Raw genomic sequence first — 22183 nt, 5'->3', positions numbered from 1 at the left:
ATCTATCAAGATATTTAGACCATCCATGCTCAAAGATTCTTGCATCACACTTAAAGCCATTTGCTTTTAGGTTGTTGATGTCCACAGCAGATTCACATAGAACTTCCAGTTCTTCTGTGGGAATTAAGCATGTTTTCAATGGAGCATACTCATATTTGCGTAGAAGGATCTGTGTAGAAGTGAGTCTTTCTTTTGAATTTGATGAACATGAAGATGAGTTCATGATGATTATTCTTTGAGATCAAATCAAAAACTAGGGTTTGAAAAACAGATGCAACGAAAGGAATGCACAAAAGAGAGAGAGGAGAAAAAAAATGAAGGTGAAGCGGGTTATTTAAATGATTTAAAAAAAAACGAAATCATCATGCATTTAATGAGAAATGACATTAGGAGAGATAACACGGTAAATGAAATTATTTAACACAGTTACCTAGATCGGCGTCTTTTCAACTGCACGCTTTTTACTAACCGTACAGACACGCGTTCACCATCCGAAAATAGATGACAGCTGTAATTTTCCTGAATAGACTTTACGCCTTCTGATTTTGATCACTGCTTCTGATTGTCATTCTTTAGAAATGATCTTGTTCTGATGGGATCATCTTTCTTTCCAAGGATCACATCTTCTGAATGAGCTGAAGCAAGTCTAGGTGATCTTCTGACTGTTGGCTCTTCAGAAATCCTGAGATTCTCTAAGGATGCAGCAACTTGATCTTCTGATCCATTGCTTCTGAGACTGCCAGCTTCTACAGCTTTGCTTCTTGGTTCTACTGCTTCTGATATATCAATATCAAAATATGCAAAATTCTCAGACTGCTTTGGTTTTTCAAGACCAAGCTTATCATCAAACCTGATATTGATTGATTCTTCTACAATCAATGTTTCAGTATTGTATACTCTGTAGCCTTTAGAGCGTTCAAAATATCCAAGAAGGAAACACTTTTGTGCTTTAGAATCAAACTTACCAAGATGATCTTTAGTATTCAGAAAAAAACATACACATCCAAAAGGATGGAAATATGAAATGTTGGGCTTTCTGTTCTTCCACAATTCATAAGGAGTCTTATTTAGAATAGGTCTGATAGAGATTATATTCTGAATATAACACGCAGTGTTTATTGCTTCTGCCCAGAAATGCTTAGCCATATTGGTTTCATTGATCATGGTTCTGGCCATTTCTTGTAGAGTCCTATTCTTTCGCTCTACAACTCCATTTTGCTGTGGAGTTCTAGGACAAGAGAAATCATGGGCAACACCATTTTCTTTGAAGAACTCCTCAAAGAATCTGTTCTCAAATCCGCCACCATGATCACTTCTGACCTTTATGATTTTGCACTCTTTCTCAGATTGGATCTGAGTGCAGAATTCAAAGAACACTGAATGAGACTCATCCTTGTGTTTTAAGAACTTTACCCATGTCCAGCGGCTATAATCATCTACGATGATTAATCTATATTTCTTCCCTCTGACAGATGCTGTTTTGACTGGGCCAAACAGATCAATGTGCAAGAGTTCTAACGGCCTTGAGGAAGAAACAACATTCTTAGACTTGAATGCAGGTCTGGAGAACTTGCCCTTCTGACATGCTTCACAAAGAGCATCTGATTTTTATTTCAGATTAGGGAGTCCTCTGACAAGATTTAGTTTGTTAATCTGAGAAATCTTTCTCAAACTAGCATGTCCTAATCTTCTGTGCCAGACCCATTGCTCTTCAGAAACAGACATAAGACAAGTTACCTTCTAATTCTTAAGATCCTGAAGATCTGTCTTATAAATGTTGTTCTTTCTCTTGCCTGTAAATAGGATTGAGCCATCCTTCTGACTTACAGCCTTGCAAGACTTTTGATTGAAGATTATATCATAACCATTGTCACTTAATTGACTTATGGACAATAAGTTATGCGTTAATCCTTCTACAAGAAGTACATTAGTTATGGAAGGAGAGTTACCAAGACTTATGGTTCCAGAGCCAATGATTTTGCCCTTCTGATCTCCTCCACACTTGACTTCTCCACCTGGTTTAAGCACCAAGTCTTAGAATGTAGACCTTCTTCCCGTCATGTGTCGCGAGCACCCAGAGTCCAGGTACCATGACATTTTGTTTTTTGTCCTCTTTGCCGCCAAGGATATCTGCAACAGAAATTATCTTCTCCTTAGGTACCCACAATTTCTTGGGTCCTTTCTTGTTAGTTCTCCTCAAGTTCTGATTGAACTTGGGTTTAGCAAAATATTTAACAGAGGGAACAGCATGATATTCTTTAGGTTTGTCAGCATGATATTTCTTAGGATGTGTCACATGCTTCTTGGTGTGAACAGTGTTAAACTTATGTGCATGTGAAGTAAGCCTAATATCATGAGCATGGCCATATTTGAACTGATCATACAATGGCTTGTATGTGATCTTCAGATCATCAACAGGTTCAAATTTATGTGAGGTATCACCCTCATAGCCAAAACCAAACCTTCTGTTTCCAAAAACACCATATATCATAGAAGCAAGATGACTTCTGCCAATACTTCTAGATAAGAACTTTCTGAAGCTCGAGTCATATTCTTTCAGAATATGATTCATGCTAGGAATGGATTTTTCTGTTTCAGAAGGAGATCCACCATCTTTGGATAGATTTAAAAAATTTTCCTTCAGTTCAGAATTTTCCAATTCCAGCTTCTTAGTTTCAAATTCAAACTGCTTTTTCAGCTTTTTGTATTTGATACTAAGATGAGCCTTGAGTTCCAGAAGTTCTGTTAAACTAGAAACTAACTCTTCTCTAGATAGTTCAGAAAATACCTCTTCAGAATCTGATTCTGATGTAGATTCTGATCCATCATCTTCTGTAGCCATCAGCGCGAAGTTGGCCTGCTCTCCTTCAGAGTCTGATTCTGATTCTGATTCAGAATCATCCCATGTTGCCATAAGACCTTTCTTCTTATGAAACTTCTTCTTGGGATTCTCCTTCTGAAGTTTTGGACACTCGTTCTTGTAATGTCCAGGCTCATTGCACTCATAGCAGACAGCCTTCTTCTTGTCAGATCTTCTGTCACCAGAAGATTCTCCTCGTTCAAATCTCTTTGAACTTCTGAAGCCTCTGAACTTCCTTTGCTTGCTCTTCCAGAGTTGGTTTACCCATCTGGAGATCATGGACAGTTCATCTTCTTCTTCAGATTCTGATTCTTCAGGATCTTCTTCTCTAGCCTGAAAAGCGTTAGTGCATTTTTTAACATTAGATTTTAATGCAATAGACTTACCTTTCTTCTGAGGCTCGTTTGCATCCAGCTCTATTTCATGGCTCCTCAAGGCACTGATAAGCTCTTCCAACGAAACTTCATTCAGATTCTTGGCAATCTTGAATGCAGTCACCATTGGACCCCATCTTCCGGGTAAGCTTCTGATAATCTTCTTTACATGATCAGCCTTGGTGTAGCCTTTATCCAGAACTCTTAATCCAGCAGTTAGCGTTTGAAATCTTGAGAACATCTTCTCAATGTTTTCATCATCCTCCATCTTGAAGGCTTCATATATCTGAATTAGAGCAAGAGCTTTAGTCTCTTTGACTTGAGCATTTCCCTCATGGGTCATTTTCAATGACTCATATATATCATGGGCAGTTTCCATGTTAGATATCTTCTCATACTCAGCATGAGAGATAGCATTCAGCAAAACAGTCCTACATTTATGATGATTCTTGAAAAGCTTCTTTTGATCATCATCCATTTCTTGCCTTGTAAGCCTTACGCCACTTGCTTTCACTGGATGTTTGTAACCATCCATCAGAAGATCCCATAATTCACCATCTAGACCAAGAAAGTAACTTTCCAGTTTATCTTTCCAGTATTCAAAGTTTTCACCATCAAATACTGGTGGTCTAGTATAACCATTGTTACCATTGTATTGCTCAGCAGAGCCAGATGTAGATGCAGGTGGATCTGTTGGAATTTCACCAGCCATCTTTTACTGAAGCGTTTTTCTCTTCCTGAATCTTTTCTAAACACGGTTAAGTGCTTGCACCTTAGAACCGGCGCTCTGATGCCAATTGAAGGATAGACAAACACTTAGAAAGGGGGGGGGGGGGGGGGTTTGAATAAGTGTAGTCTAAAAACTTGAACGATAAAAACAATTTGCACAGTTATTTTTATCCTGGTTCGTTGTTAACTAAACTACTCCAGTCCACCCCCACGGAGTGATTTACCTCACCTGAGGATTTAATCCACTAATCGCAACAGATTACAATGGTTTTCCACTTAGCCCACGACTAAGTCTTCTAGAGTATCCTGATCACAACCTGATCACTCTAGGAACAAATGCTTAGACACAAGCTAAGACTTTCTTAGAGTATCCTGACCACCACGTGATCACTCTAATTACAATTTCTTAGACACAAGCTAAGACTTCCTAGAGTATCCTGATCAACACTTGATCACTCTAGTTACTTACAAATTAATGTAATCAAATAAGAGTATTACAATTGCTTCTGAAAAGCTATAATCACAACAGTGATATTTCTCTTAACGTTTAAGCTTAATCTCACTAATATATTACAACAGCAATGTAGTGAGCTTTGATGAAGATGAAGTTTGAGAGCTTTGATTTGAACAGCGTTTCAACAAGTTTTTCAGAATAAGTTCGTTCAGGATTGTTAACCTTGCTTCTCATCAGAACTTCATATTTATAGGCACTTTGAGAAGATGACCGTTGGGAGCATTTAATGCTTTGCGTATTCCGTACAGCATTGCATTTAATGTTTCACGCTTTTGTCAACTACCTCGAGCCTTGTTCACGTTGTGTCTACTGACGTTGCCTTTAATAGCTTCCAACGTTCCTTTTGTCAGTCAGCGTAGCCTGCCACCTGTACTTTCTTTTGATCTGATGTTTGTGTATACAACGTTTGAATATCATCAGAGTCAAACAGCTTGGTGCATAGCATCTTCTTGTCTTCTGACCTTGAAGTGCTTCTGAGCGTGATACCATGAGAACTTCAGTGCTTCTGCTTCTGATCTCAAGTTCTTCTGATGCTTCCATAGACCCATGTTCTGATTCTGCCTTGACCATCTTCTGATGTCTTGCCAGACCATGTTCTGATGTTGCATGCTGAACCTTCTGAGTCAAAGCTTCTGAGCGCTGATTTGTGCATACTCTTTATATATTTCCTGAAAAGGAAATTGCAATGTATTAGAGTACCACATTATCTCACACAAAATTCATATCCTTGTTATCATCAAAACTAAGAATATTGATCAGAACCAATCTTGTTCTAACATCTTCTGCCCGTGATTGTAGAACTTCTGGAAATCACTATCTTAAAAATTTTCAAAGAAAAAACTGTTAATAACAACCAAAGTTAGAAATAATAAATTTCCACTGAGGACAAAAAAGTAATAAGTCTAAGAAATTTTACCTCTCTGTTCCAGACATGTCTGGCTGTATGATCTACATACCTTGTCAACAGGAATAAATCTGAAGGAGCATCTGGGTAGCCCACGGGCCTTAGGCGCATCATCCTCCTTGTACAACGGGTCAACACCAACAGGAGGTAGCATGGGAGATCCAGCATCGGTCGGAGGTGGTATAGGAGTAGCAGAAGTACGACGGAGACGTCTGCGAGTGAAGGGACTCTGTGAGAAACCCTCACCATCATCCCGACGCCTCCGGGATGAAGAAGTAGATGAGGAAGACCCTTATCCACTATGCTCCGTGTGAGTCTGCACTATGGCCCCATCTGTCACCTCTGTTGGAACAGAGGTGTCAGGTACATCTTCTAAAACGGAGGATCCATTTGCCACCTATGAGACTATCTGCATCCATGCACGTAGCACGAAGGCATGTTGTGCAACCCTCTCACGTATAGGTCGGTCTAGCTGGTCGGCCATAGCATCTGCATTGTATTACAAATAAAGTAGGATTAGATACAATTAACTTATAAAAACAAAAGGGAAAAAAATAATTTTAATTCCGTAGGTGCAAACATGGAAATGTTCCGTAAACACATCTACGAAAACACCCAACGTTTTAAAAAATTGGGTTTGTTTTGTAGCTGCATCTATGGAACTACCTAACGTTTCATTTGTTCCATAGATGCACCTACGAAAAGTTGTGAAACTTCAAAACCGAAACAATGGCGTTTGTCACTGTTCCAGCCACTAAAAAACCCCATTTTTGTGACCTGATCATTTGTTTTACGCATCAAAAAATACAATCATTGTCTCTAAACTATGTTTCTAAAACTAATTAATGATTTTTACACCTAAAAGTGAATTCATACTCTATTACGAGAAATACTCGAAAACTAAAAAACGTACCGATTAAATTGAGTTTTGAAGTTGTTGGAATGTGTTGATCGTTGATGTTGACGTTCACCACCGAACTCGAGAGAAAACAATAAAGTTTGGTGGAAGTTTGATTTTTGAGGTTGAGAGAGATTAAGAGAGTAGAAGATGAAAAGTATGAAAATGAGGGTGGAGAAGCAGTCTGACGCGAATATAAGATCAAATGCTTCCGTAGATGCTTAACTAAAAGAATTTTGTAGATGCGCCTACGGAACAAATGAACTTTGACCAAAAAAAGTGCTTCCGGAGATACATCTACAGAAGCAGAGGACATTTTTGGCAACGCGCTTGGTGTACAAGAAGCCCAAGGGGTAGATTAAAAGTTTCTCTTACATTTTTCAATGTTATCAACTAAGGAAAACTTTGTTGTTTTCTTTAATTGACAACGTTGGAAGGCCAAAATATCCCAGTCATACGAATATTAAGTTCAAGACCTAATTTTGGACCCGTCTCCCAAATAATGTCAAGGACTTTAACCACTTCTTTGAATCTTCTATGATAAATCATTAAAATATTAGGTATGAAAAATAAACTTACAATTATCTCTAATCATATAATTGAGTAAGGGTAACACATTAGCTTCTCATATAATTATTTCAATTTAGATTGTCATTATTTATAGACCTTCTAATAACTTGTGCTAACAAGTCACTAAACCAAACTTGACTAAGACATATAACAAAGAGTATTAGGATGGTTAACACTTGTTCTAATTATCTTTAACAAGAAGTCATAAGAGTTTGCTAATATAGAATAATACTTACTGCAAGTCATCATGGCCTTGAGCTACAATATCTGAAACATTCCTTCTATAATGTGATGCTCATTATATCATGGAGGGAAGGAGTCCCATTTTTTAAATTTTTCTATAGACAATTGAACAGCAACAGAACTTGTCTCAGTTTAATGTTATTTTTCCTGTCTGTCTCTATTGTAGTGCAATTTCCTTTTCACACGCGCTGCAAAACAACAGTATAATCATAAACAACCATCCTCTATCACTGTCTGAGGCCCCACTCTCCACCCATTTTTATGAAATCCAGCTTTATTTCATTTTCAAATCCGTTGTGTGAGTGACCACAACTCCACTCAATTCATTATTTTTTTAATCTTTTCTTTATATAAACAAAAGGCATGTATGTACTCACTACCCTTATGCATTGAGTTTGTATTCTGGATTTTCTTTCTTTCTTCAAAACACAAAGTGCTAGTCCTTGAAATTTTGTCTCTTTTTTCTTATTCTTATAGTCCTTGTTTGGATTTGAATCATACATAAAAATATAAAAGACTTCTCTTTTGAGTTTGGAACATTCATAGAGAACTCTTTTGAGTTTGGAACATTCATAGAGGCTAATTTCTCATGGAGTATGATGAGTTTGTATATGGTGAAATCTTTGAAAAGAATATAGTCAATAGATATAGTGGTAAGCAAGCAAATTAGGGTTGATTTTATTTGTCAATTGTTGCTCAAATTTCTTTGTTTGGTTGATGAATAAAATGAATATTAAGCTAATGATTAAAAATTGACTGATTATTATCAAGATCTTGGGCAGTTGCTAACATGAATTTTCATTTTTGAGTTTTTTTCTTTCTTGAATTTTCAGGGTTGACTTATTTTTATGAGTTTTTGACAACAGTTCTTTGATTTGTTTTTGCAGGAATGGTTGTTCTTCAATATTGACCTACTACTTTGTTGCAGAAATCATTGTTTTGTGCCAAGTTTGTGAAATTAGTTTTCTTGAAGTTTGGATGCAAGTTGTTAAAATGACACAGAGAATGGGAATTGTGAATATTTTTGGTCCTAATTGATTTTGACAGAACGGCTCTACACAAATACTTTGTGAAAGTTTTTTGTTGGATGAACCAAGTTATGGTAATTTTGTTGCTGATTAGTACAATAGGGCCAATGTTAAAAAAGAGAGTTGGTTTGAGAATTAAACAAGCTGGTAGAGGCTCATACAGAGGAAGCTAGGTGTGTTGTGTTTGTTTGAAATATTGTTGTTGGTTGTTGTGTTTTGTGTTTGTTGTTTATTTTACGAAAAAGTCCTGTGAAAGTCGAAGATGGAAGCTACTTCAATAACAGAACTGTTGAAGGGCTTCTGTGATACTATGCCATGGCAGTATGCTGTGTTTTGGAAGCTTAACCAGCTTTCTCCAATGTAAGCTCTTTCGCCGTTGAATTGCTTGTGATCTTATGCTCATATGATGTGTATTGTAGATAGTTGTTTTTTTTATTGAAGAGATTTAATGATGATTAGAGTAGAATTGGTCATGGTTCGATCGGTATGTTAGACATGTGTGAGTGTTACATATCTCATCTTGATATACAAAATCAAACAATCGATATGAATTTCTAATTTTCGCTAAACTTAATATAGTCGGTCACTTTTTTCGGTCAACTTTGTATAGTCAACCACTTCGCTTCAATCATTTGATATATAACTTGAATCTTAAATCACATATGCTTCAGATATGATGTATTAGCTTATAATTTAGCTATATCACATGCTTTTACTCGAAACTATCATGTTTTTATTAGTAATGTATCTTATGATTCCAGGTAAGATTTGAGTCACGAATCAGAAATTAGTTATTTCGATTCACAATCCCAGGGCTGGGCCTGGACCTGTTGGCGAAGGCTTGAAACCTGAGACTGAGAGGGTGTTCCTCTCAAGGTCTCAGATTCAAATCTCGCTAGGTGGTAATAATCTCTGTGTTGAGCCAGTGCATACAAAGCTTGACTCTGGCTTTAAATGGGCCCCTCGCTAATGGACAGGGGAATCGGTCCCCTCAGATTAGTCGATCCTAGGGCCGGATACAGAGTTTTCAGAAAAGAAAATATTTCGATTTACAATAGTATCCCATTCGAGTAATTTTCTTTTAATATTAGCACGTTGCATGAAATTGTGTTAGCAGTTTCGGATCAGATATTAAATGTATAACACAAGTCTGTTTGTTTTAGGACATTGAACTGGGAAAGTGGTTACCAGAAAAGTAATGAGCCTTTGGGGAGTATGTGGGGGGACATCAATTTCGAATCCACTGATGATGTATATTCTTCAAGGAGTGAAGGAACTGATGATGTAGGTGATTATTCAGTTCGACTTCTCATGATCGAAATGTCTCATCGTAAATACAGTTTGGGAGAAGGGTAACAACCTATGCTTTATACTTCATATCAGAAAATCTATAATGATAATTACAACTTAACCATTTTTCTTGGTTACCTTTCTTTCAGGGTTGTTGGTAAATTAGCTCTTGCCAAGGAACATTTTTGGGTTTCCAGTGAAGATATTTTCACTGGTAAATTCGACACTAGTTTGCTTCCTGAGGTGAGATTCTTTACATTCAATATTCACATTGATGTGAATTTTATTTACCATCCTGCTTTGAAATATACTAAAGAACTTCATCTTTTCCTCCAGTGTCCCGATGAGTGGCTTCTTCAGTTTGCATCTGGCATCAAGGTAAAAATTTCTTGTGTTATATTTCTGCAATTAACAAAGCCGGTTGAACTTTGAGGCAAATGCTAAGTTGATGATTTGAACTTTTCAGACTATTGTGCTGGTACCAGTTCTTCCGCAAGGGGTTTTGCAGTTCGGTTCATTTAAAGTGGTGTGTAAATTTTTATCTATTTCTTCTTTTTAGTTAAGGTGCAAAATATTGTTTTCTAAATAGTTTTTTTGTTCATATTACATGAAATTTTAGGTTGCTGAAGATCGAGAATTTGTTACTAATATCAAAGAGAAATTTCATTTTATTCATTCTATGGAAGCTAATACCTCAGCTTTGAACTATGGAATGGGTTCTCGAGATTGGTCATTCTCGGATCTATCAAATTATTTGATGGATAGCATCGATGAATCTTCTGCAGCGAGTACTTCTCTCAATATGAATGAATCAGCCAGATTTCCTCAGGACGAGTATTTGTTCTCTAGAGAAACTCAGATAAAATCTCTCAAAAGAGCAAATGAAAATCAGATGTTTTCTTCATCATTCGAGACGGAAACTGATCCGACACATATTGGTTATGCGGAGACAAAACCGAGTCATCTGGGAGATGAGATATGGCCCTGGTCTCACTTTATCGGAAATGAAGAAAAGTTTGGAGAGACTTCTTATGGATTAAGTTCTTATTCTGATAATAATATGACCGGTCATGTTAATGTTAAGAACTTCAATGACTTTTCCTCTGTTTCCTCAATGTCTGCATTCGACAAAGCAGCTGGGTTGGTTGACTATAGAGAGACAGGAAAATGTATACCAGAATATATCTCGAACGAGGATACTTTCAGTAGCTCAACTTTAATATCCAATAAAAAGGAGCATGATGATATCAAGAGTTTCGAGCTTCCTGAAGGACTCGAACCAGAATATCTTTTGGATGCCGTTGTTGGCGATTTATACAGTGCCTCTGATGAAACCTCATGTAGATCCAACAGTTTTAGGTCTCGTATAACAATGCCATCAGATTTTACTGGCTCCATTCTGCCAAAAATCGCATCCGAAGAAAGCATGGCTTTTGTGAAAAACTCAGATGTTGGAACTGGTCTTATGCCTGCGGTTACGACCAATGCAAAAGACATATTTATGTCATCTTTCGATGGAAATTCAAGTTTATTGATTGATGAGGCGCCACGGGAACAGGTTAATAACCACATGGTGCCTATTAGTCGACCAAAGCTCTCTAGCGTGAGCAAGAAAAAAGCAAAAGTAGGCAATAAAAAAAATTCAAGACCAAGAGATAGACAGTTGATCATGGACAGGATGAAGGAGTTGAGAGAACTCATCCCAGATGGTGGAAGGGTAAGTGTTTACATTTCATTACCGATACTATGTGTTAGGTTTCCCTTTTGTATTTTCTAAATTGTTTAACTTTGGCCTTATGACTTTCAGTGTAGCATTGACAACCTTTTGGAACGAACCGTACAGCACATGATGTACTTAAGAATGGTAACCAGCCACGCTGAGAAACTGAAACGATTTGCTGATCGTGAGGTAAGGCTCGCAATGTTTCTTATCTACTTGCTTAGGAAAGTTTACACACCACACAAAAGCTCATCATGTCTCTTCACCGTTCCATTCCATCATGCTCCGTTTTGCTCCACTCTGTTATGTTCCATCAATCCATAGAGAAAATGAATAAATCTTTGGTATAACCGTTTCATTTATGTTTTGACTTTGGATTTACAGGTACCTGGAAGGAAAAGGCAGAAAACAAATGGCAGCCATCCAGGAAGAAGCTGTGCATTTGACTTAGAAAGTGAACAATCGTGGCCAATAGTCATAGAAGATCTCGAATCCTCAGGGCACATGCTCATAGAGGTATGCAGGTTTTTGAATTGAGATCCTCTCCGGTACCAGACGGTCCATTCCAGAGAAAGAAAGATTGTTATGTTCTCTGAGTCTTTCTCTACATAATGGATCTCTTAATACCGGAGAGCATTCCAACTCTTGGTGTTCCCCTCGACTAGGCTCTCATATTTTTCCAAAACTAATAGCATACAAGAATCCTATTTGTTGAACTTCTCAATATTTTCTTACAGATGGTATGCAATGAGCATGGACTTTTCTTGGAGATTGCTCAGGTTATCCGAAAGCTAGACATAACCATCTTGAAAGGGATTTTAGAAAACCGTTCGAGCACAAGCTGGGCTTGTTTCATCGTCGAGGTAGAGAAAAACACGCCTAATTTTGTTGCTTATTCTAATTTTGATTGCAGCGATGTTAGTACTTAACTAATTTTTTCTTTGACATTCACAGGTTCCAAGAGGTTTTCACAGGATGGATATTTTATGTCCTTTGCTGCATCTTTTGCAGCTTAGGCGAAACTATGTCTCATAAAAAGCTGACCCTTCATTCTTATATGAAGGAAATGTAGCTTGTCTTCAGTTTTAAATGACAAGTTCTGTTTTATATACTAGAAGTTAAAATAGTTGTGTTACCAGTAGTGTAAATAATTGCTCTCATCAGTGTTGTTGTAGAATTTGTTATTGATGATTGCATGAATATGTAAACAAGAATGATGCATGGGTGTTACTGGCTGGAGAACCAAGACTGACTTGCTTTGTAGACATCTAGTGTGATGTTATGAATTGCTTTGTAAAAGAAAATTTGGTGAATGCAATTTAAGGAAAAATAGTGTGCAAGTCAGATCAAATTACATAGGTATGTTACTTCTGATTTACTAAAAATAGGGGATTTCACTAACTCACACTGCAAAAATTTTAAAGTACCCTTATAATTCGAAAATTGGAATTCGGATACACCCCAATCACGTCTAATACAAGCAACAAATATGTTTGAAAATTGAAATGTTATTCACCTTTACATAACACTGAACAAACAAATAATTTCGTTTAGGATTGTGTTGGGATATTGAAATATTCACCATTCTTATCACAACACAAACAACAATTTAACAATTTGAATCAATTACCAGCATATTAGGAAATGTGTTGAACAACTTCACGGAATCAGGGTGAGTCTAAAATATATCTCTAATAGTTTTTTTTTCATCTTCACATACTATGTATGTAGATATATAATGATCATCATTCAACAGTTTCAACAACGGTTGCATTTTAGATTTTGGACTTCTAGTTGTCTTATTGTTTTAGGTGCTAACATTGTATATTTGCCTAATATTTGAGACTATTTTAGGTCTTTTCCTTTTCAAAGTGGATAATATGTTATTGGCTTGAACCATGTTCAATTTTATGTCAATTTTTTTTTTCTTTTCTTCAACATTTAAATGATATACAATCGGATGACCAACTAACTTGTGACACAAATCATGGTTATGTACACCATAAATCACACTAAATGTCCATATATTATTCGTTTTATGGTACCTGCGCAACTTAAAAGGACATCCACATTTCATTGTTCACGTGTCATCGCGTTTCAACTTCTGGATAGATTCTTTATACTGACAACTTCTTTCACATCTCATCATAACAAATGTTTGTATTCTATCAGAACCAAAATCTGACCTCCCAATAACAATGCAAACCCTTAATTTGACAACCTCTGTGCGGACTCATTCAAGCATATGTTCACGTAAAGTAAACTCATAATTATTGGTAAAAAAATCAAAAATCAACATAGACAACAACTTGTTGGGGTAATTATGAATCACCAACCTTGGATACATTAGCTTTAATCACACCATCAAGGTCTTTGATCACAACATCAGTATGTTTTATCACAGCATCTGGGTGCACCATAAGTACAACCAATGGAAAAAAAATAAGACACCTTCAATCAACATTAACTACTCCAGATTCTGATTTCCGAATCAATACTACTTACTCTTGGAGTAAGAATATCCCTCCTCATACATGAAAAAGGATATTCTTACTCCAAGAATAAATTATTATAACTTTAACCATTAGATTGAGAAGAATTAATAGTCAAGATGTAGAGTAAGTTATAATAACTTAATAAATTTGAATTTCAATCTCTACATTATGTTTTAATGGTACAAACAAAAAGCATATTTTATATATATATATATATATATATATATATATATATATATATATATATATATATATATATATATATATATATATATATATATATATATATATATATATATATGGTATAAATTTATATTACCTATAATTACTGTTGATATCCTCTTTTAATGTTTTCTCTTTTAATGTAGAAATATAGTTGAATATTGTTTGCAAGTGAAATTTTGAATAAGAATGCCATAAAATTTTGAAAGGTTTGAGTTTTTTTTTGTGTTATGATCATATAGAGTGTATTACTCATGCATGGTAATGCATCATTCGTTTTACCATCTGATGTTTATGGATTCCAAAGTCCTATTGGTGTCTCCAGATTCCAAAATTCGGATGCATATTTTACTTAGACAAGAGTGCCTTTTTGATGAAAAGAATTGTTGTATAATTGGTGCATATGAATTTCAATTTTCGGATAGTGTAAATGGCATATTTAGATTTCCATAAGGTTAGTGATCACTATATGGGGTGTAGTGAGCAGTCACCCTTAAATATTATTCTGTGTTAGGCCAAGTCCAATCAAACAACAAAACAAACCATTAGCCTAGAACAAGTCATTCAAATAATTTTAACAAAATCGCTCTCATTTCCCTTACATTTCAAATAAAAAACAATTTCTCTAAAGAACACAAAAGATCTTACAAATTTGGGTCCGACATTTTTTCAACAGTTTTTCTCCATATCTACTCATGTTCATTCAAACCGAGCAATTTCCTCAAATTCTAATCTTCTCTATTCAATACAAGTAACTTCATCTCTCACATTTGATAGGTTTCTTTTTTTTTTTTTTTTTTACTTTTAATGAATGCAATGCAATTCCTTATATAATTCTAGTTAAAATTCATTTGGCTACATCTAGTAGAAATTACGTAAGTTACATTAAGTTACAACCTTCTATGAATCATTTTTCATTGGAATTGTAGGGTGATTGTAGGTGTTTTTCACTAATACGAGAAATTGAGAATTTCAAAATCTGTATTTACTCCTTTGAAAATTTAAATTTTAAAATTTAAACGCTAATACGTATAACAAAATCCATATTTTTATGCTTGTATAAGCATGCAAGTATTAATTTTTATTATGATATTATAGCATCTTACATTCAAATATTATTAAATTAATACTTCAAAATATTGTACTAAGATTCATTCTAAGGGAAAATAAGCTTGGGCATTAAAAGTTGTAGGGCTTGCTTTTCATCAAGTATAACCAAACTTTGATAAAAAGATATGACATTAACTATCACGCAGAATGGTATATGTGAGAGATGAGAGAAATAGGAGAAGATGGTGAACATGTAGAAGAAATGGTTCATGAAAATGATGATTTAACTTGGTCTCAAATTTTCAAGAATGAATGATAATATATGATGAAAATGGATATTGAAGAATACTTGTTTAATGATGATCTATGAATTTTAATATAGTAGTACTTGAAGTTTGAAATTTAAGATGTATAGTTTTGAATTCGATTAAGACTAGTTGAATTTGATTAAGAGATTTTGATTAAGCCTTTGAATTTCATATTTTATTTTAGAAATATTTTAGGGATCTAGTTATTATTCATACAATTAGTCTAAAAAATACTCAAATAACTGTTATCCCGCAATCCACTAGCTCGTTATCCTATTTTTAGAGTCAGTTGTTCTGTTTTTCTATTTGTGATTGATAACTCTAGTTTAAATTATTACTGCATAATGTATAGTAGATAAATGCTCGAGAAATACATACTCGCTGATACGAATACTACTCTAACATGGTATGAATATCAAGCATATATGAGACACAAGGCCACTAAACATAAACCCAAAAAAAAATAGATGAAGCAAATTTGAGAAGAGGTTTCAATTTATTAAAAAATATTGTGAATTGAAAGTGGTATGGAGACCTCTAGTTCTGGACTGGGGGGCCGACGCCTGGCCAAGTACAGCGAGAGGCCCAAAACCAGCCTAATTCAAGAGGAACGCCCAATATAGCTCCCCGTCACCAAGCCGGGCATGCGCCGCAACGCGATACCCGGTCAAGACCTCCACCTATCCTTCAGACCGAGGACCCTCCTCCTCGAGGTCTCGGACATGCACTTCCTGCGAGCACCTCCACCTATTCTCTAGGCCGAAGACTCTCCTCCTCGTAGGATTTCTTCATCCACAACCCTCCGAATAAGACGGAGTCCACGTACTCCCGAAATGACCGCATCTCCTCTAGAGCTTCGGAGCGGTTGACCCAGGATGGAGACCACGTGCTGGTCTCCACTACACACGTAGAATCCTGACAGTCTCCGAATCGGACCTGGGTATCCAGTTCAATGGCGTGACCTTGGTCCAGCGCTGGGGGTTATAAATACCCTTTTTCACTAGAGGGTCAGATAACTTCATTCATTCTTATTCTTACCTTGTACTTGCACTCTGATTGCTCTCTCTTCTCACTTTGGCATGCATTGGAGTACCTTGCAGGTACACCCCCCCTCCAGTTCACAGAAGCCCAATTCGTTGCAGGCCACGAAGATTCATCTGACCAGGTACAATCAATAGATAAATGCTCGAGAAATACATATTCGATGATATGAATACTACTCTAACATGGTATGAATACCAATCATATGAGACACAAGGCCATTAATCATAAACCCAAAAAAAGTAGATGAAACAAATTTTAGAAGAGATTTCAATTTATTAAAAAATGTTGTGAATTGAAAGTGGTATGGAGACCTCTAGTTAGCGGATTTGATTAGTTATTCACATGACCAATTCTTAAAATTTGAATTTGTGGGAATTGTGGAACAGATTTGGTCAACACAAAAAACATGGTTAGCAATTAAGGAAACGACTGAGAATGAACACATTTAATAATTTTTTTTTTTGGGTAAAAAAATACCTCGCCCATGTCTAAGTCCGATCGAAGTGAGTCGGACGGAGACCGTGTGTGATGGTCATGAGAAGTGCATTGCCACTCTTGTTAAAAATACTCTCTACTTTACTCATAAATATATAGATCTTATTTAAAAAAATTATTTAAAAAAATACACAAATCACATAGGAGAGTCTTTTAAAAATACTCCCTTACTTTACTCATAAATATATAGATCTTATTTAAAAAAATTATTATCATCCTCTTATCGCTTTAGAGTTCATACTTTTCTTATTTATACTAATATGATTATTTCATATTACTCACAACTTTTTGCTATATGATTATCTCATATTACTCACAACTTTTTGCTATCCTAATTTTTAGAATCTCAAATCTTTTCGGTTAAATTACCATTATGAACAACTCAATTATTTATAAGCATTAATCTAATTCTATCAAATGTATCGTAGGCTTTTTTTCTAACTAATTCTTTCGTCAAAAAATTTGCTAAATTTTCATTAGCTCGTACATAATCTGCTCTTACAACTATTTTAGACATAATTTTTAAAAATTACTATATTTTTATTCTCATTTAACGTCTCTTACCATGATAGTAACTATTTTCAATTTTTATAATAGTTATTGTACTATCACAGTAGATCAACCCAGTCTACCTACACTTTTTCCATAATAGAATTCCAACTAGCAAACATCTTAGGCATTTTTAAAACATTGACATTACTTCCATGTTTCAATTGTATATATTATTGACAAGCCAACATTTTAGACTGCATAAAAAAGTGATTTGAGATTGATTCTCTTATAAAAACACTAAACATAACATGGTTATCTCTGATTGAAGTAACTTATAAAAATTATAAAATATAAAAAATAAAAAATAATGTATCGCTACCCCTATTATTTGTAAAAATATATTTTCATTATAAAATTAAATTTAATACAAAAATTTACTCTCTTTCCACTTGTTGCAACGCTTTCATCTACATCATATTCGATCACTATCGAAACCACTTAATTTTCTTACTAAAATAATTTTCAATTTCATTCTCAAAAATCTTAAAACATATAAGCATTTCACCTATATTGTTCTTTAGGTATACAAAAGTATAATAAAAATGATGAAATAACATTTATCATTTCTTATTAAAATTCCATCAAATTCACATATCTCGGAATGTATTAGATCTAAAAGTTCAAAGTCTTTAATTACCAATTTATATGGAATCTCACTTATTTTCCCTTGACTTCAACTATAATGGACAGCTATGTTTATTTAGCTCTTCACCTAACATTTCACATGACCTAAAGCAAGTGAGCTAAGGTTTATTAGTATCCAGTGGACTTATATTATTGTATTTCATAACTGCACAGTTCCTCAAGGCGGCAAGCACAACGTCCGTAAATAAGTAGTTAAACAACTGACATGACATTCTGCTAATAAATTTAAAAAGTTAACTTTTTAGTTTTAATGTTTGAATCTTTATTTCTAAAAATTATCTTCAGATAAAATACACCACCATAAATATAGTTCAGGTAAAATGCAGCATTTAAAATAGGCAGATTAGAGAAATTATCACAAGATAAACTAAGACAAATCATAAGAATAAATTTGGTCTCATCCATTAAATAGTGCAATAAATTACAAACATATTCAAACAATGTTAAATCCTAACCCCTATTGTTTTTATGTTAGTAGTTCTCAGATCTCCATGTTAGTCCCAAACTAGAATCTAAAAAAAGAAAGCAAGAGAAAATGCAGAGTCATGTCCAGACAAAGAAATAGAACAATGAACCAACCAAAACCAACTGACTTTTTTACATTACTCATAGCTTTCAAACAGGTTTATCAACCATCAGCAGTGTATGCCACCAACCACAAGCAACATTTCTTGGACGGCAACCAGAAATAGAAACTCGACAGGGAATGTTTCTGTCAACAGAATCTCCCAAGCCAAGCTGCCAAAGTAAAAAATTATTAGAAATCTATAAAGCACGGACACTAACACTTAATTTGAAAAAATGAATAAATAAAAACATAATCACAAGTGTCGATGTTGTGCCTGATACTGACACATACACACCATTTTTTCCAAAGTGTCAGTGTGGTTAGAAATCACTCTAATAACATTACTCATTGTAATAATTACTTGAGGCAAGGAGAATACCTGGCCATATTTGTTCCATCCCCAAGTGAAAAGGTGACCATCATCTTCAATATGAAAATGTGAACCATTATAGTAGGAATATAATGTGACAGTTATGGCAACTTATTTGACATTCATGATTATTTGTAAGAAAACAGATTTGATTATAAGATTTCAGCGAAGCATATCATCACAAGAAACATACCTGTTAGCAAAGCACTATGACGAGCACCACAAGAAACTATCCAAGAGAGATTGTTCTCGAAAGTATCCAACAGTTTAGGTGAAGTCTGAAGAAAAGAAACAATTATCGGTAATTTGGAACGCAACTATATACATGCATAATCACCACATAGTGAAAGCGTAAATATTAAGACAACACAGTTAACAAGAAGAATGAAGTCAACAAGAATCAAGGAAATGCAATGTTTTTTCACCAGCAATGCAGTTATTGGAAAAGGTGATCTCAAATCAATTTGATGCTATTGCTTTTTGATAGTGCTTGTTTCTACCTTTCCCCTTTCTTTGTTTATTAAGGATCAGAATCGCATAGTTTGTTCATGCTACCCTAACCATAATGAAGACTTCTACATTACCTTCCAAACACTACATGAATTAAAATGAAAGTTCTTTGAAGTGTTGGTACCAAGAGAAATGTTTCTGCCCCTGAATACAGATGTAGGATAAAAGCACATTTGTTTGTTGCAAATATACAGAAGAATCTTTAAAAATAATTTTTACATTGATTTTTGTGATTCTAGTTTCGAAAGGGTTTAGGATTCCTATCATTGATATTCATACAAGTCAACTGAGTTTTTACTATAAAATGGTCTTTTCGTATAATGTAAGGGACTAACATTAGATTTTTTTTTTCAACTGCAACGCATCCTTCTTGTTATAAGTTAAGAGAAGAGAGAGTGAGAGAAAACTATTCAACTGTATTAATATTTTTAATCAATTTCCATATGAGTAGTAACTCTTATTTATATCAGAGTTAGTTAGAGACAAAGGCTAACTAACTCTTAACAGACTGCATCTAGCTACATCTAGCTACCCTAATTGTTGCGAGGAAACGAGGCAACTGTATTCTAGAGAAAATGACCTCCCCCAAACCGTAATTCTTGCGCCTCGACATCTTGTCATCCTTCTGAACTTGTAATGATGGTGGCAAGGAAACGACCAATTGTGGTCAGAAAAGGCCAAAATCTCGCATAATCAACGACTTTACCTTTTCTCATCAATTTGAATACAACACACGATTCTACTTAAGATTGGGATCGTTGGGGTGAGTGAGATCTCAAAATCGTAAAATTTTAAGAACTAGATCGAGATCTTGACAACCTTGACTTTCCCCCATCTATCTTATTCATTAAGATGTAAGGAGTCCCTCTACTAATCCAAATGTATGAGGTGCTACAATGTGTGGTTTGTGACTTTTATAGATGATTGTACCCAAGTTACTTGGGTGTTTTTGCTACGTCTGTATTGTTTTTCCAAAAACATTCTACATTATAGTTTGACTTAACCCATCCTTACAAAACCAGTTTGTAAGTAGGGATGGCAACGGGCGGGTCAGGAACGGTTATTACCTTCCCCAAACTCAAACCCGAATCCCCAAACAATTCTCGTTCCCCGCCCCAAACCTAAACGGGAATGGAGAATTAAAACTCAAACCCGACCCAAACGAATTCGGGTTGAGTTCGGATATTCCCGCCCCGTCACCATCCATTTAGTGAAATCAATTTTTTAATAGAAATACTTATTTTTTTTAAATTAAATTACTATATAAATAATAAAATAAAACAATTTCAAAAAAAAATCATACATACATTTCAAATATTTTAAATAGTAAATACAAATCAAAATATCAAAACTTTGACCACGTATTTAATATTCTAAATTATCAAAAATATATAATAATATGCACAAACGGGACGGGTTCAAGGTGGATACTAGTGTCCCAATTATCCGACTCGTCCCCATATTTTGTAATCGAAAAAAATCCAAATTCAGCCAAAGCGGATTTTCCCCGTCAACTTTGAGGCGGGTTCAGGTGGATACCCGCGGATACGGATTTTGTTATCATACTTATTTGTAAGATATGGAATGTCACTCTATATAAATTATTTTCAAGCTCTATGTCTAACTAATGTAAAACTTAGGATATTCCTAACACACCCCTTCACGCCTAGCACTCTTTTGAACTTGGTGCGTAGATATTAACAGTGGACGGTCCATGGTGCGATCGATAGACTCTGATACCATAGTAGAGTTTGACTTAGCTCTATGTCTAACGAATGTGGAACTTAGAATATTCCTAATATTCTACATGATTAAAAATCAAATGGCTTAGGTCTGTTAAAGGAAAAGAGTAATATTTGAGTTTTACATAATATAGATAGAATTCAAATTTTTTATTAAAACTCTCTCAAAATTTTAATATTTGAGTTCTCCAATTTTTAAAAATTTGATATTATGAAGGAAAATTAACTCCCCTGTTCAAGTTAAAAAACTTTCGTTTCTTTCATCTCTTTCATTTATCTTTTCTCCTTCCTCTTATCCAAAACCCTCATCTTTCCTTTTAAACTCCAAAATTTCATCTCTTTCATTTATCTTTTCTCCTTCCTCTTATCCAAAACCCTCATCTTTCCTTTTAAACTCCAAAACATAACCTTAAGCGGTTCAGTCATAAACTCTTTCCTTTTTATCCAAAACCCTTATCTTTCCTTCTAAACTCCAAAACATAACCTTAAGCGGTTCAGCCATGGATCTTAGTTCAAATTTTTGTGAACAACAAATGTGATTTCTTGTTGGATACTAACCTTGATTATGTTTTTTTCTTTTTTTTTCAATCAAACTCCCCTCTAAATAAAATTATTTTTCCTTTCAGTTGTACAAGCTGAATTTTTTTTATTAAATGAATATTAACACAAATAAGCTGCCTTATTTTTCCTTTCAGTTGTACTGTTTAAAGACACAACTTTAAAACTCTATCTCTCATTTACTTTTTCACCTTATACAATTATGAAAAAAAAATTCAAATGTGTGACCATTTATTTTTCTTTTATATGTTCCAACCTCATCACCTAACTGCAGTCAAGCACTTTATCATGTTTCAATTACGTAGTGGAGCATCGTAATAAAACTGGAGGGTAAAGTGGGGATTTACATTACTTTCTTTTAATAAATGAGATTCAGAAAAGGTAAATAAAAAAGCAAGTGAAACAACACTATTTTTGGAAAGTACTAAATAAAGGAGACGTGCCCTAACTCTTCCAATTTGGTACCAAATACTTGCACCCATAAGCACCAAGGG

General features: G+C 34.8%; 1 protein-coding gene across 1 annotated transcript; it reads left to right on the top strand.

Moving 5' to 3' along the window:
* Positions 1-7462: 7462 nt before the first annotated feature.
* LOC131609289 (transcription factor bHLH155-like) lies at positions 7463-12484 on the top strand. Its single transcript, XM_058880984.1, has 11 exons — positions 7463-7745; positions 7980-8480; positions 9284-9472; positions 9560-9653; positions 9747-9788; positions 9877-9936; positions 10030-11127; positions 11218-11319; positions 11515-11646; positions 11868-11993; positions 12085-12484. Exons 2-11 carry the CDS (start codon positions 8383-8385, stop codon positions 12163-12165), a joined length of 2022 nt encoding a protein of 673 aa, XP_058736967.1. The 5' UTR covers positions 7463-7745; positions 7980-8382; the 3' UTR covers positions 12166-12484.
* The last annotated feature ends 9699 nt before the right edge of the window (positions 12485-22183 follow it).

Source organism: Vicia villosa, linkage group LG6 (genome assembly GCF_029867415.1).
Source record: "Vicia villosa cultivar HV-30 ecotype Madison, WI linkage group LG6, Vvil1.0, whole genome shotgun sequence".
In the NCBI taxonomy this organism is placed as follows: domain Eukaryota; kingdom Viridiplantae; phylum Streptophyta; class Magnoliopsida; order Fabales; family Fabaceae; genus Vicia; species Vicia villosa.
The sequence above is the reverse complement of the archived record's forward strand: the minus strand, read 5'-3'. Positions and strand labels throughout refer to the sequence as shown.

What these genes read in the sequence shown, in the direction of transcription:
- LOC131609289 (XM_058880984.1), top strand. Translation starts at nt 8,383, where the DNA reads ATGGAAGCTACTTCAATAACAGAACTGTTGAAGGGCTTCTGTGATACT. An exon ending in AGTTCGGTTCATTTAAAGTG is followed by an intron (nt 9,937 to 10,029) that starts GTGTGTAAATTT and finishes ATGAAATTTTAG; the next exon opens with GTTGCTGAAGATCGAGAATT. An exon ending in TCATCCCAGATGGTGGAAGG is followed by an intron (nt 11,128 to 11,217) that starts GTAAGTGTTTAC and finishes TATGACTTTCAG; the next exon opens with TGTAGCATTGACAACCTTTT.